The 13,765-nt window shown below is 39.9% G+C and overlaps 1 protein-coding gene across 2 annotated transcripts in view; it reads right to left on the reverse strand.

The window, feature by feature from the left end:
* The window catches only part of lipea (lipase, hormone-sensitive a), a 15,020-nt gene extending 1,825 nt beyond the window's left edge, over window positions 1–13,195 (reverse strand). The window contains exons 1-11 of one of the 2 annotated variants that reach the window (XM_005739744.1): window positions 13,118–13,195; window positions 10,514–10,676; window positions 7,575–7,822; window positions 6,340–6,624; window positions 5,741–5,831; window positions 5,483–5,628; window positions 5,205–5,390; window positions 4,662–4,811; window positions 4,356–4,500; window positions 3,622–3,849; window positions 845–1,224 (exon numbers count right to left, since the gene is read on the reverse strand). In XM_005739744.1, the coding sequence (XP_005739801.1) occupies window positions 845–1,224; window positions 3,622–3,849; window positions 4,356–4,500; window positions 4,662–4,811; window positions 5,205–5,390; window positions 5,483–5,628; window positions 5,741–5,831; window positions 6,340–6,624; window positions 7,575–7,814 (1,851 nt within the window). In that variant the 5' untranslated portion in view covers window positions 7,815–7,822; window positions 10,514–10,676; window positions 13,118–13,195. The remainder of the gene's footprint in view (window positions 1–844; window positions 1,225–3,621; window positions 3,850–4,355; window positions 4,501–4,661; window positions 4,812–5,204; window positions 5,391–5,482; window positions 5,629–5,740; window positions 5,832–6,339; window positions 6,625–7,574; window positions 7,823–10,513; window positions 10,677–13,117) is intronic. The other variant, XM_005739742.1, reaches the window with a different exon arrangement.
* Window positions 13,196–13,765: the final 570 nt, after the last annotated feature.

The raw sequence follows: 13,765 nt of genomic DNA on the forward strand, positions 1-13,765 counted from the left end.
ACAAGCCATGTGGTCCATCTAATCTGACTGAGCTGGAGCTGTTTTGCAAAGAAGAATGTGCAAGGATTTCAGTCTCTAGATGTGCAAAGCTGGTGGAGACAAACCCTAAAAGACTGGCAGCTGTAATTGCAGCAAAAGGTGGTTCTACAAAGTATTGACTCAGGGGGCTGAATAATTACGCACACCCCACTTTGCAGTTATTTATTTGTAAAAAATGTTTGGAATCATGTATGATTTTCGTTCCACTTCTCACATGTACACCACATTGTGTTGGTCTTTCACGTGGAATTCCAATAAAATTGCTGTAATGTGACAAAGTTCAAGGGGGCCGAATACTTTTGCAAGCCACTGTATACCATCGTCTCGATGTCCTCCATTGTCACTTGTTGTTTGTGTCAGACACAGATGACATCACAGGACTTTTCTCAAGTTGAGTCAAGGCGAGCAGAGAAGGCACTAGTGGAAAAGAGGCAACAGACCCGCTCATTGATCTAACCCCATGCATGGAGAACCAGTCAAGAAGGCCACCGCTAGTAAGCAGTGACTGAACTTCAAAATAAAAGTGTGGGGATTGTTGTTATCCACTGGTTAGAGTGATAATTAAGTAAAGAAAAACATTAGTTTCAAATATACTTTGGGCAGCCTTTAGTATACATGGGCGAATATATGTATACACCCATGTATACTGGATGTCTGAGTGTGAAGCCCATGGGCAAAACTGATCAACTAAAGAAAAAGACAGAGGTGTCTATTGTGTGACAACAAATCGAGTTTTATGGCTAGAAATTCCAAAAGTTGCCCAAATCCTAATCTAAACATGAACTCTTTCCATCTCCTTTCTTACCACTATGTGCACAGGTGGCAGGCCTTTCAGCATGCTGTTGGGAGCCAGCAGGGGTGACACAAATGGATTCTTTATAACTGGACAGGATGTTGGGTTAACCATAGCAAGAGACTCAGAGCGCAGAGGCTCAAAGCCTTGTGGGTAACAAAGCTGAGCTCCAGAGTTGGGTACGGAAGCTTGGTTGGACATGTGGGTTTCAGTCTGTCTCTGTGAAGACGAGCGGGAGAGCGAGCGACCTGAAGTCCGCCTTGGGTCCAGAAAGGACTGGATCCAGTTAGAGGCTCCCTGAGTGAGATCACTGAGCAGCATGGCCGTGTCTCTACTCAGAGTGCTCAGAGTGCTGCTCCCCATTGCAGGCTGCACTGTCTGGTAGTCTATACCTGAGAGGATACAAATGTTTGGTCAGCAGAGGAAACAACAACCGTGAAGAAAAACAAACAAACAAACAACAACAAAAATAAAAAACCCATACACAAGTCTGGCACACACTTGTGAATTATTAGAGAATATCCACTGAACTACAAATCAGCAGATATGCCCAATACCTAAGAGTTTTACAAGTACTTTTTAAGGTACTTTAAAAAGAGGGTGTTCTATTGCTTATACATGAGAAGAATTTGTCACATATGAACAGAGGCTTTCTGTATCCAGCTCAATCCCACAGTCCAAAAACATGCTATTAGTGATTTTAAAGTGGCCATGGATGAGAGGTAGATAGAGGGTTTGACTGTGTAACTATACAGAGCACTGTATGGGTATAAGAGGGTTGTATTTCAAAGTCTTTTCAGCGGTTAGTAAGTTGTACTTGAGAAAAACAACTGAAAAACAGCTTCAGAAGCACTTGGTATTAAATCCACCAAACATCTATTGAATAACTCTTGGATTATCTTTGACAGAGACCTTCTGCTTCAGTCTCAAATATAACTGATGATCGTGAACAGTTGTATCACAACTACTAGCCAACTACAACTTTGAGACTTTATTCCAGTAAGTCTTCTCATTTTCACCTTGATTTAAATCTAGATTTACTATTGTCTGTATACCAATAGAGTCTTGGGGGATTACAACACTCAGTCTCTTTTTGACCCTGAAACACTTCTTGGGTGCAGCTGGGTGCAAGAAGACAAACGCAACAAGTGCCATCGTTAAAAAAACAACAACTCAGCAACCTAAAAGAAACCAGATGAAGAACAGCAAAACAAATGGAAGATATGTGAAATATGAGCATTAATGGATTGGTGAGGCTGTGCTGGCTTTATCTTTTGGCTTATTACGCCAGTAATGAAGTCAGAGAATGAGAGGCAGTGGTGGAGTGAGCCAAAAAATAAATAAAGAGAGGGAGCAGTGTCAGTAAAAACAAAGCGGTGAATCATAAAAATAATGCGTTATTTTCAGACCGTTTTACAGCAGTTACATTCCAGAGCGCTAATAAACACACCCAGATCTCTGCTGCTCATAACTGACGAGCAGGCTTCATCACGTCTGCTGCGGCTCCTTTGTGTGTATCAACCGTCACATTGACATTCAGCTCTGAAATGCATTGAGACAGCCAGGATGTAATCTGCTCTGTACATTTTTAATAATAGATTCTGTGATTCGTCTCTACGCCGGCTGACTAATTTGCCTATACAAGCCTTCAAATTTTAGCCAAAATGATCTTTTTAAAAGTTAATTATCTGGAAATGATCAGAAAGCAGATCAAACTTCCAGAGTACCAGTGCTGGTTTTTGTTACTCTGCATCACAGACATTAAATTGGTGCAGGGCTGCTAGTATATCCCATGATATTGATGCTTATAGAAAAAAAATGTGCTTTTGGCTTTAGATTGTGACACTTGGATTAAGTGTAAAATTGTTTGGTTTTCAGTTTTTAACAGAGCTTTAGATTGTTTATTAAGTAGGTATATCCTGAATCTATGACGGCTACAACTTACATGAGGATGTAACTTGTAAATATATTTACAGATATTAAGGAAAATGTTTGCATGGCTTCATTAAATATACCAAATTATACCCAGTCTGCCAGCAGACTCAGCTCAACTCAGTTCTCTTTATATAGTGCCATATTACAGCAACAGTTACCTCAAGGCGCTTTACATTGTTTTTGTAGGCTAAACCCCAACAATAATACAGAGAAAACAGCAAAAACCCAACAACCAGATGTCCCCTATGAGCAAGCGCTTTGGCGACACTGGAAAGGAAAAACTCCCTTTTAACAGGAAGAAACCTTTGGCAGAATGAGGCTCAGGGAGGGGCGGCCATTGTTGAAATTATGTCATTATTTCCCAGTTTAAAAATGGCTGTGGTATGACAGCAAAAGCGGAACCACAGACAAACTGATCTAGTTTTTGTTTCTGTATATAGTACAGGTCCACTCAGACAAAGCATGAAACACTTATATTATTAGAATGACGGTGATAAATACATGTCTTTGTTTTTGGTAATTAACAACAAGTGAACAACAGGTCACATGACTGAAACCTTCCAGTTTTTGTTTTGGCAGTTATGCGTGGCTGACAACAGGAAGACATCTAGCCGGTGCAATGAAGATTAAATCGAAGGTAGGCACAGATTTTGTTTTTAGTACATGCTTAATTAGAAGTTTGACAGGGCAGACAAATCGTAAGGTTTTCCTCCCGCATTTGACGGTTTATACATAAATCCTCTTAATATTCCGTGTTCTTGTCAGGTGGCACCTGGATGTACTTGTGTTAAATGATCTGTAAAACAACACACCTGATCTCCATGCAGGCACACACGCCCTGCACACACACATACCTGCATAAGCATTAATGCACTTGGTGAGTACACCTAGAGGCAACAGCGGGTCAATGAGAGTGAGCAGGCGGGAGGGTGAAGCATCGGTGGTGAGCAAAGTGGCGGGGTAGGCGGCCATAATGCCGTCAGGGATTCGGATGCCGGTGGATATGGCCTTCATGGACACGGTGATGCAGAGATTCCCTCCAGCACTGTCGCCTGCCAGACAAACTCGCTCTGCAGTGGAGCCTGACAATAAAAACAAAAATAATTCCCACAATAATTCTTTGGGACCATGGCTGCAGATTCAGATGTGCTGTTGTGATATTTTTAAACTGTAAAAATACTTCCTGCCATGATTTTGTCAATCTAGTGCTCAATCTACTACTTGCAGTAAATGCAGTCATTTATGTGTGGTGTACTGTTGTGTACTTTTTTTTAACTTAAGATATCTCAGACTATTTATCATCTGTTTTTAAATTAATCTCTCATGAGAAAAAATTAAACAAGAGAAAATTCCTAAAGTATAAAAAGTAGAGAGTGGGGTAAAGGATGATTTTATGGCTTTCTTGGCTTTGGGGTTCATGAACAGTTTCAAAAATTCTCAGAAAAACTTATAAGAAAGACGAAATTTGAAAAAAATAGGTCATTATGGACTGGTTTTACTGGTTTGCCCCACTTTAAATCAAATTAGGCAACATGTGGTCCATGAATTACAATGAGTTTAGCTTTACAGTAAGATAACACACACTGACCCAGCAGGTGACAGTTATTCAGTGCCCAGCAGTAGGCGTAAAAACATTCCTCTAGAGCTCTGGGAAAGGGTGCTTCAGGTGACAGAGAGTAGTCGACGGAGAGGACCGGGACATTCAGCTCCTTCGACCAGCTGCGAAGATAGTTCTGCAACACGAGTGGGTTAAAAGGCATGCGATTAATTTATTTTCACAGGAATGCAAGATCTAGTGCTACCTGTTACTATTATTATCACTGGAATTTGAGTAGAATTAATCAGAACAGCTATGACAGATAAAAAAGAAAAAAGTCTGTCTTCTGTAGTGTACCTCGTGAGATTTCGAAGTCTGGGCCACAAAGCCCCCTCCATGGAAGTGGATGAGCAGCCAGGGGGAGCGAGGCTGTTTCTGTACCCAGGGCAGATGGGTGGAGATGGGGGGAGGCTTAGCACGGGACAAAACTAGAAGCTCTTCACTGTCCTGTAAAGTGAAAGGATGAGATCATAAAATAAAGTAAACAAAGCAATCAAGTCTTTTAACAGAAGTCATCTTTCAGCATGTGTACAACCACATTTTTGCAGCTCTCTAATGAAAACCTTGAATATTTCCCCTGTGCTCATTTTTCATTGCCCATCCATAAGCAAATTTTACTGGTTACTAAAATAGCCCTACTAGTTTTATCCAATCTCAAAAACACATAATACAAAAAATACAGAATGTATTTACTGCGCTTATTCTGTAAAAAGTCTGATCCTCACCATATTGGTCAGTCGTGTCAACAACTGTATTTACATATTATAGTCTTTTAAATGCCTTCTCTACATAAAATGTCTTTTTTCTTCTTCTTCTACTCTACGAGTTGTTGACCTTCACCTGTCCTTCTCGGAGTTCATAGGAGATCAGACGCATGTGGACTGGCCCGGGGCCCCAGTGAGCTATTGGAGGTGACACAGTGACAGAGAGCCTGGGGTCGGAGGCCAGAGGAAGGCGTAGAGTGACTGGAGGCACGGTCATGGTGAAGTTTACTTGCACTTGTTTGGAGGCTATTCTGTTGAAGCCCTGAAAAGAGTAAGAAATGGAAGAAAGTTCAAATGCTGAAGATAACTTTAGGTAAAAGACAAGCAAAGGAAGGAGTCTGTGATTCTGCCTACTGTTAATAGGCCGGACTCTGTGAGGTTCCAGAAGGACTTCCAGAACTGCATGTCCAGATTCTGGGTAATGCGCTCAAACTCAGCGCCCCGGAGCTCTGGATCAATAACATACTTCCCTGATGTGAGGAGAGACAAGGCTGCTGTTCCTAAAGGAGGACAGATACTTATTTTAAAGATGGGTAAAGGTAAAAATGCCCATTCAGAAGAAGGAAATGTAACTTTTGACAACATCCTAAATAAAATTAAAAAAAACCTCACCTAAGCCTGACTGTTGTTTACCATAGGTTTCTCCATATGAAACCATACTTATGACAACAGTCTGCAGGAACGGGCGAATGGAAGGGGAGTACTGTGAAACAAAATAAGAGGGGCATTTAATAAATACATTCAAAAGACAGGGCTCTTACTTATTTTTAAGTATTAATTACCACCACAAAACATAAGAGACTTGTGTGAAAGACCTAGGGATCGGTTCACCCTGCCTGGGACAGGGTTACCAGAGGCTCGCCCTGGAACCAGGCCCAGGAGCATCTGGTGGCTTGGCCTTAGTTCATGGGGCCCAGTGTAAACTTGCCTAATCTGCATATAGTAAGCGTAATGAGCCTATATTACAGTACTTAATGATAGTCTGTGAAGCCTTTGCTTTTATTTCTAAATAATAAAAATAAATGTAATTTAAGCTGCCAGAAATTAAATCGCAGTTAAAATCCTTGTCATGTTTTTATTAGGGGAAAGGTCTAAACCTACTGCAGGGCTGCAGGTGGCAGAATTGACAAATCAAACCAACAAAAAAAAAAAATATATATATATATAATAAAACAAAGTTGATTACAAATATGTCTCCACTGTTGGCTGACCTGAAAGCCCAGACAGCGGCCGTAGAAACACGCTTTGTGCATGGAGGAGTACTCCTGCACAAAGCTGCGGCTCAGGTCCTTGTCCTGCAGGGAGTACAGCTGGCCGCAGTCGTTGTCGTTGATCAGCTGCTGGGCGAGATGGAGAAGAGCTCGGAGCTGGCAAAGGGCGCTGCAGTACGCCTCCATCTCAGACGTGTTGTGGTCAACCCTGAAGAAGGGGTTGCTGTAACTGGAGGCAATGTAACGGGCTTTGTGGATGATGTGCAAAAGGCAAGCCTCCAAGACCTGAAAGAAACAACAGGATGAGAGGTTGGAAGGCATACATGAAATGCACATGTTTATTATGGCTTTTCATGAAATATAGTTAATTTTAAAAAAGGCTCTCATGCAGCCCAATCACACACTGAGATGATGGGCTTTTTATATCTGTAGTGATTATTATAACATTTATGATGTGCTCCAAAACCTATGAAAATTTAAGATTGAACCAAGATTAAAACAATCTTGGTACCTACTATATAAACTTAAGGGAGAACTACATTTCACAGTAGTGTAACCACCAAACCTTAAACCACACAGGAAGTCAACCATTTTTAAACCATTAAAGAATTTTGTGGTTGTTTTCCAATTTGCAGAGTTTGTACTTTAACTCACTGCAGACAATTAATCAGACTGATATCATATTTTGTCAGTCTTCTACAGACTTTTGCATTACTTAGTTTGTTTGTTAATTGTTAATTTGTTTTATTCCTAATTTCTCATGTTTTAGGAGTGTCTGTATAACTCAAGATATCAACAGATTTTTTTTAAATTTAAGGTTTACACATAAAAAAGATCTCTTGAACTGAATTGATATTTAATTTAATTGATATTTTTATATTGTTGCTGAATTTCTATAAACTTGAAAAAAAAAAAAACTCAAATGAAAAACCTAAATGGAAAAATATGTTAACTCAGCAAAAACAATAAGGGCCAACCCTCCCATTATCCTGAACTCGATAAGCAGAAGAAAATGGATAAATAGATCAATAAAAATGAGTGAATCTGTACTTGAATCATCTGAACCCCACACTTCTAATATTTGCAGAAATACAAATATTAAAATGTTGTTGTTGTTAAAATGCAATAACCTACAATCTAATAAACCGATTTTTTTCTAATGATTTAAACCAAAGATCTGAAAAACCAAACACACTGTTAGTCACATAACACACACGGTCCAGCCACCGTCATACCTTGACCAGCGTGCGGTAGCCATTCCCGGGTGTTTGTGCATCAAAGTCATAATGGTGATAGACGGCGGTGAAGCTGGTTACTACAGGCTCCAGGGCTCGACCATGTTCCTGAATCTGTTTCACACAAGTGACCAGACGCTCAACAGCAGTGCCGTGTGGCAAACGAGAAGGCCCGCAAAAAACAGAGATGTTGTCTTGGCACACTTTCTCCAAGGTTGCAAACACAACCTCGTAATCCATTTCTGGGGCTGTGAAGGAAAGAGAGAGAAAGAAGAAGAGACCGCCGAGTGAAACTTGTCATTCATTTGAAGCTCTCTGTGTCGATACAGCAAACCTCTGATGTGCGCTTTATACATCTAAATAAAAGACTTAGGGGAAACCCAAAGATCGCAGTGATCTCATTGCCAGTGATTACACTGTATTATCTGTTCAAGGGTTGAAGTTCAACTGACCTCATGAGAGCAGTTGACTGTTATCCAATAAAGAGCAATAAAGATAAGGAGAAAACGTGGCAGTCACAAAATAATAAACAAATCTGTGGAAGACTTCTGTAATGGCAAAGATGGTGCATCTCCAAATGAAAATGAAATGAATCACGCCCTTTATTATAACATAACTGGGAAGGTATCCAGCAGTGTACTGGCCATTGGGTCTGTGCTGCATCATATTGTCAGCAATTAATCTTGAAAAAAATGTTTAAGTAATATAACAATGTCACGTTGCAACATCTTTGCTGTAACAACACTATTTACCTTCCCTGACAACGACACATTGCGTGAGGTCTTACATCTGATGATTTAGCTGTGGGTCGGGGAACTCCAGGGCTCAAGGTCCGGTATCCTCCAGGTTTTAAATGTGTCCTTGATCCAATACAGCCGATTTAAATGGCTAAATTACGTTCACAACATGTTATGAAGTCCTCCAGAGATCTGGTAATGAACTAATCATTTGATTCAGGTGTGTTGACCCAGGGTGAAATCTAAAACCTGCAGGACACCAGACCTTGAGGCTTGGAGTTCAACAACCTCCAACACAGAACTTTGCAAAACATGAAACAAAAAACAAACTTCCAACTAAAAAAGGAAACAAACTACATACACAGGGTTACCCAAAGTGTCGTGGGATTGTCCACCATGGATGCACCAATTCGATTTGGATCTGATACCCATTCAATCCCGACTAACAAAAGCTGGATCGGCTGTCAGTGGTAAAGAGCTGATCTATGGGCCCATCTGTTCACCCGTTATGTTTGCTGTAGCACTTGTTGGAATGCTTTTAATTTTTTATTAGGATTATTTCAATTTAACAGTCATTTGTCATAAAGCGGAATAGAAACTGCTATCCTGCACTCCAGAATCAGCAGACTCTGATCAATTAAAGGAAAGTCAAACTAGATGTTTCTTTACACATAAAGAATTCTTCCCAGTCTCTTCCCACAGTGAGGAATAGTTTTTTTAATTCAACACTGGTGTCTAATTGGCACCCTATATTGAATTAAAACTGGAAAAAGTTGAATTAATGCGTTCCTAAATATCACACACACACACACACACACACAACACAGGAGAGGACATTCACCCACTAAAGATCATATTGCATATGATGATTAATAAAAAGAGCAGTCACAGTTTAACATGCATCGTCGTGCTACATTAAAAGCCATTGTGGAAATGATCATGGAGACAATGGACCAGTGTGTGTGGTGTGGCTTTACTAAAAAAAGAAAAGTAAAATCTTTCATGTCAGCAGCAGCTGTCAGAGCGCAGAGCCTGCAGCGAAGAGTGAAATCGGGACACCGTGCCAAATGTGGAGATGCTCATAAACACTGAAAGCTTTGTCGCAGTTTTGACACATGGTCGATTGTGTTTTTCCATTTCTGGGCAGCACTCCGTGCCTTAGAGAGATGACCTTTAGGCTTCTCACAATATTTTAATGCTATAAGGGCTGCAGTGTGATGCACATCTGCCTGCAAAGCCCACTAAACAGCAGTTAGAAACAAGCTCGCACAGATGACAAGGGCTGCAGCTATAGATTATAGTAATCTGCTATTCTATCGCTAATTGAGCAATAATAAATATTCAACAGAGTAAAATGAACTGCTGATTTTTGACATTGCAATGTTTTTATTACTTTCACTGCAATCCACATTTGTCAAAAAAAAACCTTACTGCTGTATTTGCGTGCCATATCAAAAACATATTTCTTAAGAAAATATTTTCTTAAATGCAAAATTAAATAATCTGAAGTATGGTGATATTAGATAAAAATAGGTATACATACTTACATTAACAGATGGAAAAATAAGAGTTCTGACATTATTATATCTTCAGGATGAAGTAGATTTGGTGTGTGTTGTCTGTGTGTTTACGTGTGGTAGTGAATAAGTGAGTTTGCAAGCCTATAAATGAGCATGTGCAATGAAGAAAAGCGAGTACATCAGCATTCTCAGAACTGAGGATTGACCTGTGGTTTGATGTAAAATTTCATGGTGCAGAAAAAGTTCTGATGGTGTAGATGCTGATAATGTTAATAATTGATGTTAATAATAATTCAGTGCCCAGCCTTACAGTGCCAGGTCAGTGGCCCATGCAAAACTTTACTAGTTTGCCTTTATTTTTAGATGTTTAAGTAGTTAGTTAACTACTGTGTGTGACTAGCCAAATAGTTGACCAACCGTTGCTACTGTCACTAGTCGGTACCAGATGTAATAGTCAATCAATCTAATTGTTTTATACATTAATTGATACACGATGCCAGTAAATAGTTGTGTCCTAATGTCATGCAACCACCTACAACCAGATGCATATGATGAGAAACGACATTAAATCTGTTAACCTCGGCCTGATTTGTTGTTAACGCTATTATTGCTAGTTCTTTTAAAGGTGAAAAAATTAGATGGCAGATAAACGTATCATGTATGCAGAGGAGTCTAGTCATACATCAAAAGGAGTCAGCTGAGGCCTTCTGGGTAAGCTGGTCCGACCGATGTATGCAGCGGCTGGCCTGGGAACACCTCGACGTTTCCCTTGATAAGCTGGAGGAGGTGGGTGGGGAGAGAGAATTCTCGGCTTCCCTGCTTAGGTTGCTGTCCCCATGACCCAACTTCAGACAAGCAGAAGAAAAAAGATGGATGACTTATCTTTTTGTTATTTTAGATTTGAACTTTCATTGAAGCGGTTGCCATGAATTTTCAAACAGCGTGCAAAAAACACAGCACAAAATCACCCTGTTTAGTCACGGTTTATTCATTTTTCAGGTGGTAATTTGTCATGTTTTTAACAACCCATTAACATGTTTGCAGTAACATGTTTTTATATCATATTTAACATTAATTTAGTGTTTTTCTTCTTCACTGTCTGGACTACAATGTGCAATGTTTATAAAGCACCATGCAAGGTGCTGCACAGTTAAGCAACATGACTCGTTATTGAAGAATGAGATTAAAGGTTTAAATTGTCTTTGTTTAAAAGGCTTTGGACATAAAACAGTTCCCAAATTTGGCTTTATATCTGAGTGTAAATTTTAGTTTTAGCCTAGTTGGTTAGTCTAATTTACTTTCCTTGTTTAGTCGACAAGGGACTTAGTAGCCAGGAACATCGCTAGTTGTGAAACAATTTAATTTAGATTTTATAATAAATATGCAAAATAATGTTATCAAAGAGTTGAAATAATGTCACCCTCTTAGATTCCCCTCTGCTTGTTGTACCTACTGTTGTGACAGAAAAAAAGCACTGCTTTCATCAGCTTTCAGCAAATTGCCCAATTCAAACATGGTATCAGATTGGGTTAGGAGTTCATCTGAACTTCTCCAGCTTTGCTTCACCACCATCACTGTCACTACTGCTGTTGTGTTATCAGTCTTTTTGTTGAAAAACTGGGGCCTGGACGGATTTAATGTTGTAATACTCTGCATTCACAGTGGGGGCTCTTATATACACTTCTACTACAGGTTTATTTTTAGTGGAAGAAACACTTGCCTTTCAATGGTGACAACTAAGTGTTACAGAGTTGTGGATTAAAGAAATCACCAAAGCAAATAGATTGTGTTGAGGTCTTTTTTTTTGTGTAATCAAGTTACTTGCTGATTCGCTGCAGGCCTACAGATAACAAAATCTCTGTTCACTTCCCTTTTCTGAGACTGTTCCCAATGTAAAGGTCAAAGTGCAATTTCAAAGAATCATTCAGCTCCACTGTTTCTTAGAAACACCAGTGGTAACTAGGACCCCAACCACAAATAAACCTCAGTTCTTGGGAACATCATCAGGAAAGTTTATTCCTTATGGCTATACTTCGAAGATCTGTGCAACTTCGTGGAAAAGCCTACAAAAAGAGATCACTTGCACTTCTTTGCATTTTCTTTTTTTTTCTCCTGTTGAGCTTTTCAGAAGTCTGATCAGACGATTAATCTTATTTTGTGCTTTTAGACACTATTTAGCTGCAGCTCTTGATATTATTTGGCAACCAATGCCTTTCATATGCTGCAGATCCCTTTTCCCCATCCTTCACAAACTTGAATGAAACTGCTTTCATGTTAGCCTACTTATCCTCAGCACAGGGCCATCTATCTATGTTTGTCTGTGGAAAAACAACAAAAACTACCTCACAAAAGGGTGGTGCTTGTGGCTCACCATCCATGGCTCCTCACATATGAAACTACACAACTACTTTATCTTTTACATATACATATATTTTAATACTTGCTACTGGTTTATGTTGTCTAAAGGTAGGATTATTACTGCTCATTACTAAATGAGTCCGTTTTGTTTACATTTTAACAACTGGAGTTTAAAATGTAAACGAATATCAATGGACAACGCAATCAACACTTAGACCGAAACAACACCCTAAATTATAATTTCACTCTGCCGCTGGCCAGATGTGAAACGTGACTCACTGTTCCACCTGCAATGGTCCGGTTTTGTGATAATATTACAGTGATTCCGTGTTTCAGTTTCGAAGTTACATAACAAAAACTAAACTAAATGAGCCATTCGTGGCAGCTTGGTGACATCTGTTAAACGATGAGTCCACGCCTCTTTCGAAGTGAGCAAACTTGCTTCCCTGCTAAATCTCTTTATTTATCAAAATAAAAAGGCTGGCTTGTCACATGGCAACCCCTTTCAAACTAAACAGCTAACAGTAGCAAACACTTGTCAGCAACAGCGGTAGCAGGCTGCTCTGTCCGCTATCACTATCAGTTGTCTTCCCGGACACTGGTTTCACATTTACAGTCTGTATCATTCCGCGTTTTAAACAGCAAACCGGATATCTTAAACGCTGAAAACGCGCCCACTGTCGAAGCTAACAACGAGCAACAGTTTGCTACCGGTGACAACTTCGCCCATAACGCGAAGTTTCGGGACTGTAAGCTCGTCCTCCTCCAATACTGCCAAATGCCACCGTTTGCAAACAGATACAACCACCCAAAACGTCGCTAACGTTTGTTTAGCTGGATAACACTGTGCAGATGAGCCTAACACGACAGATGTTATGTTATGTGGGCGGTTATGTGACTTCGTCGTGTAGTAAATGCCTTCACTCACCTTCCCGCATCTTCTTCCTTGATCTTCTGACGATCTCTGTGAGCTCGCCCGCAGAATGCTGGGTAACGTCATGTGAGAAAAGCGCGTTCACGTGTCTACCATGACACCAGTTAGCATTATTATTAATCCACAGGTGGCATAAAAACAAGGATTGTCAATACTGAGCTGCATATTTTGATGCCATGGCAGCCATTATATTATATAATCTGATTTAAATCAAAGTTCTGATGACTAGGACATTTATTCACTATATATTAGTGGCAGGACAGTCAGGACAGGCAAGGCAATTGGTGTCTTCCTTGACAAATTACAAAGTAAAGCAATCTCTGTTCTTTCATCTTAGAGGCCTCTACTACTACTATCAAGATAACTTGAGGATTAACCCTGGGTTGTCTTTACTAAAAAAGGTGGCTCACTTCTTATCGGGGTCCCAAAAAGGTTGATTCTGTTCATCTGGACATATCGTTTTTGTAATAGAGTGAATTGTTGCCCCCCAGTATTCAAGAATTTCACAACTAGCGACCAGGATTTTAAAAAATTTTCAGTGTTAAAGAGGCTGTTGTGGGACTGTTCAAACATAAGAAAAAACACTGCATGTGGGTCGTGTTGTCGAATATAATGAATCGAAGGAAGATTTTGAGTCATATT

The sequence above is a fragment of the Pundamilia nyererei genome, unplaced genomic scaffold (assembly GCF_000239375.1).
Source record: "Pundamilia nyererei isolate P.nyererei 1_Seehausen unplaced genomic scaffold, PunNye1.0 scaffold00093, whole genome shotgun sequence".
Taxonomy (NCBI): Eukaryota; Metazoa; Chordata; class Actinopteri; order Cichliformes; family Cichlidae; genus Pundamilia; species Pundamilia nyererei.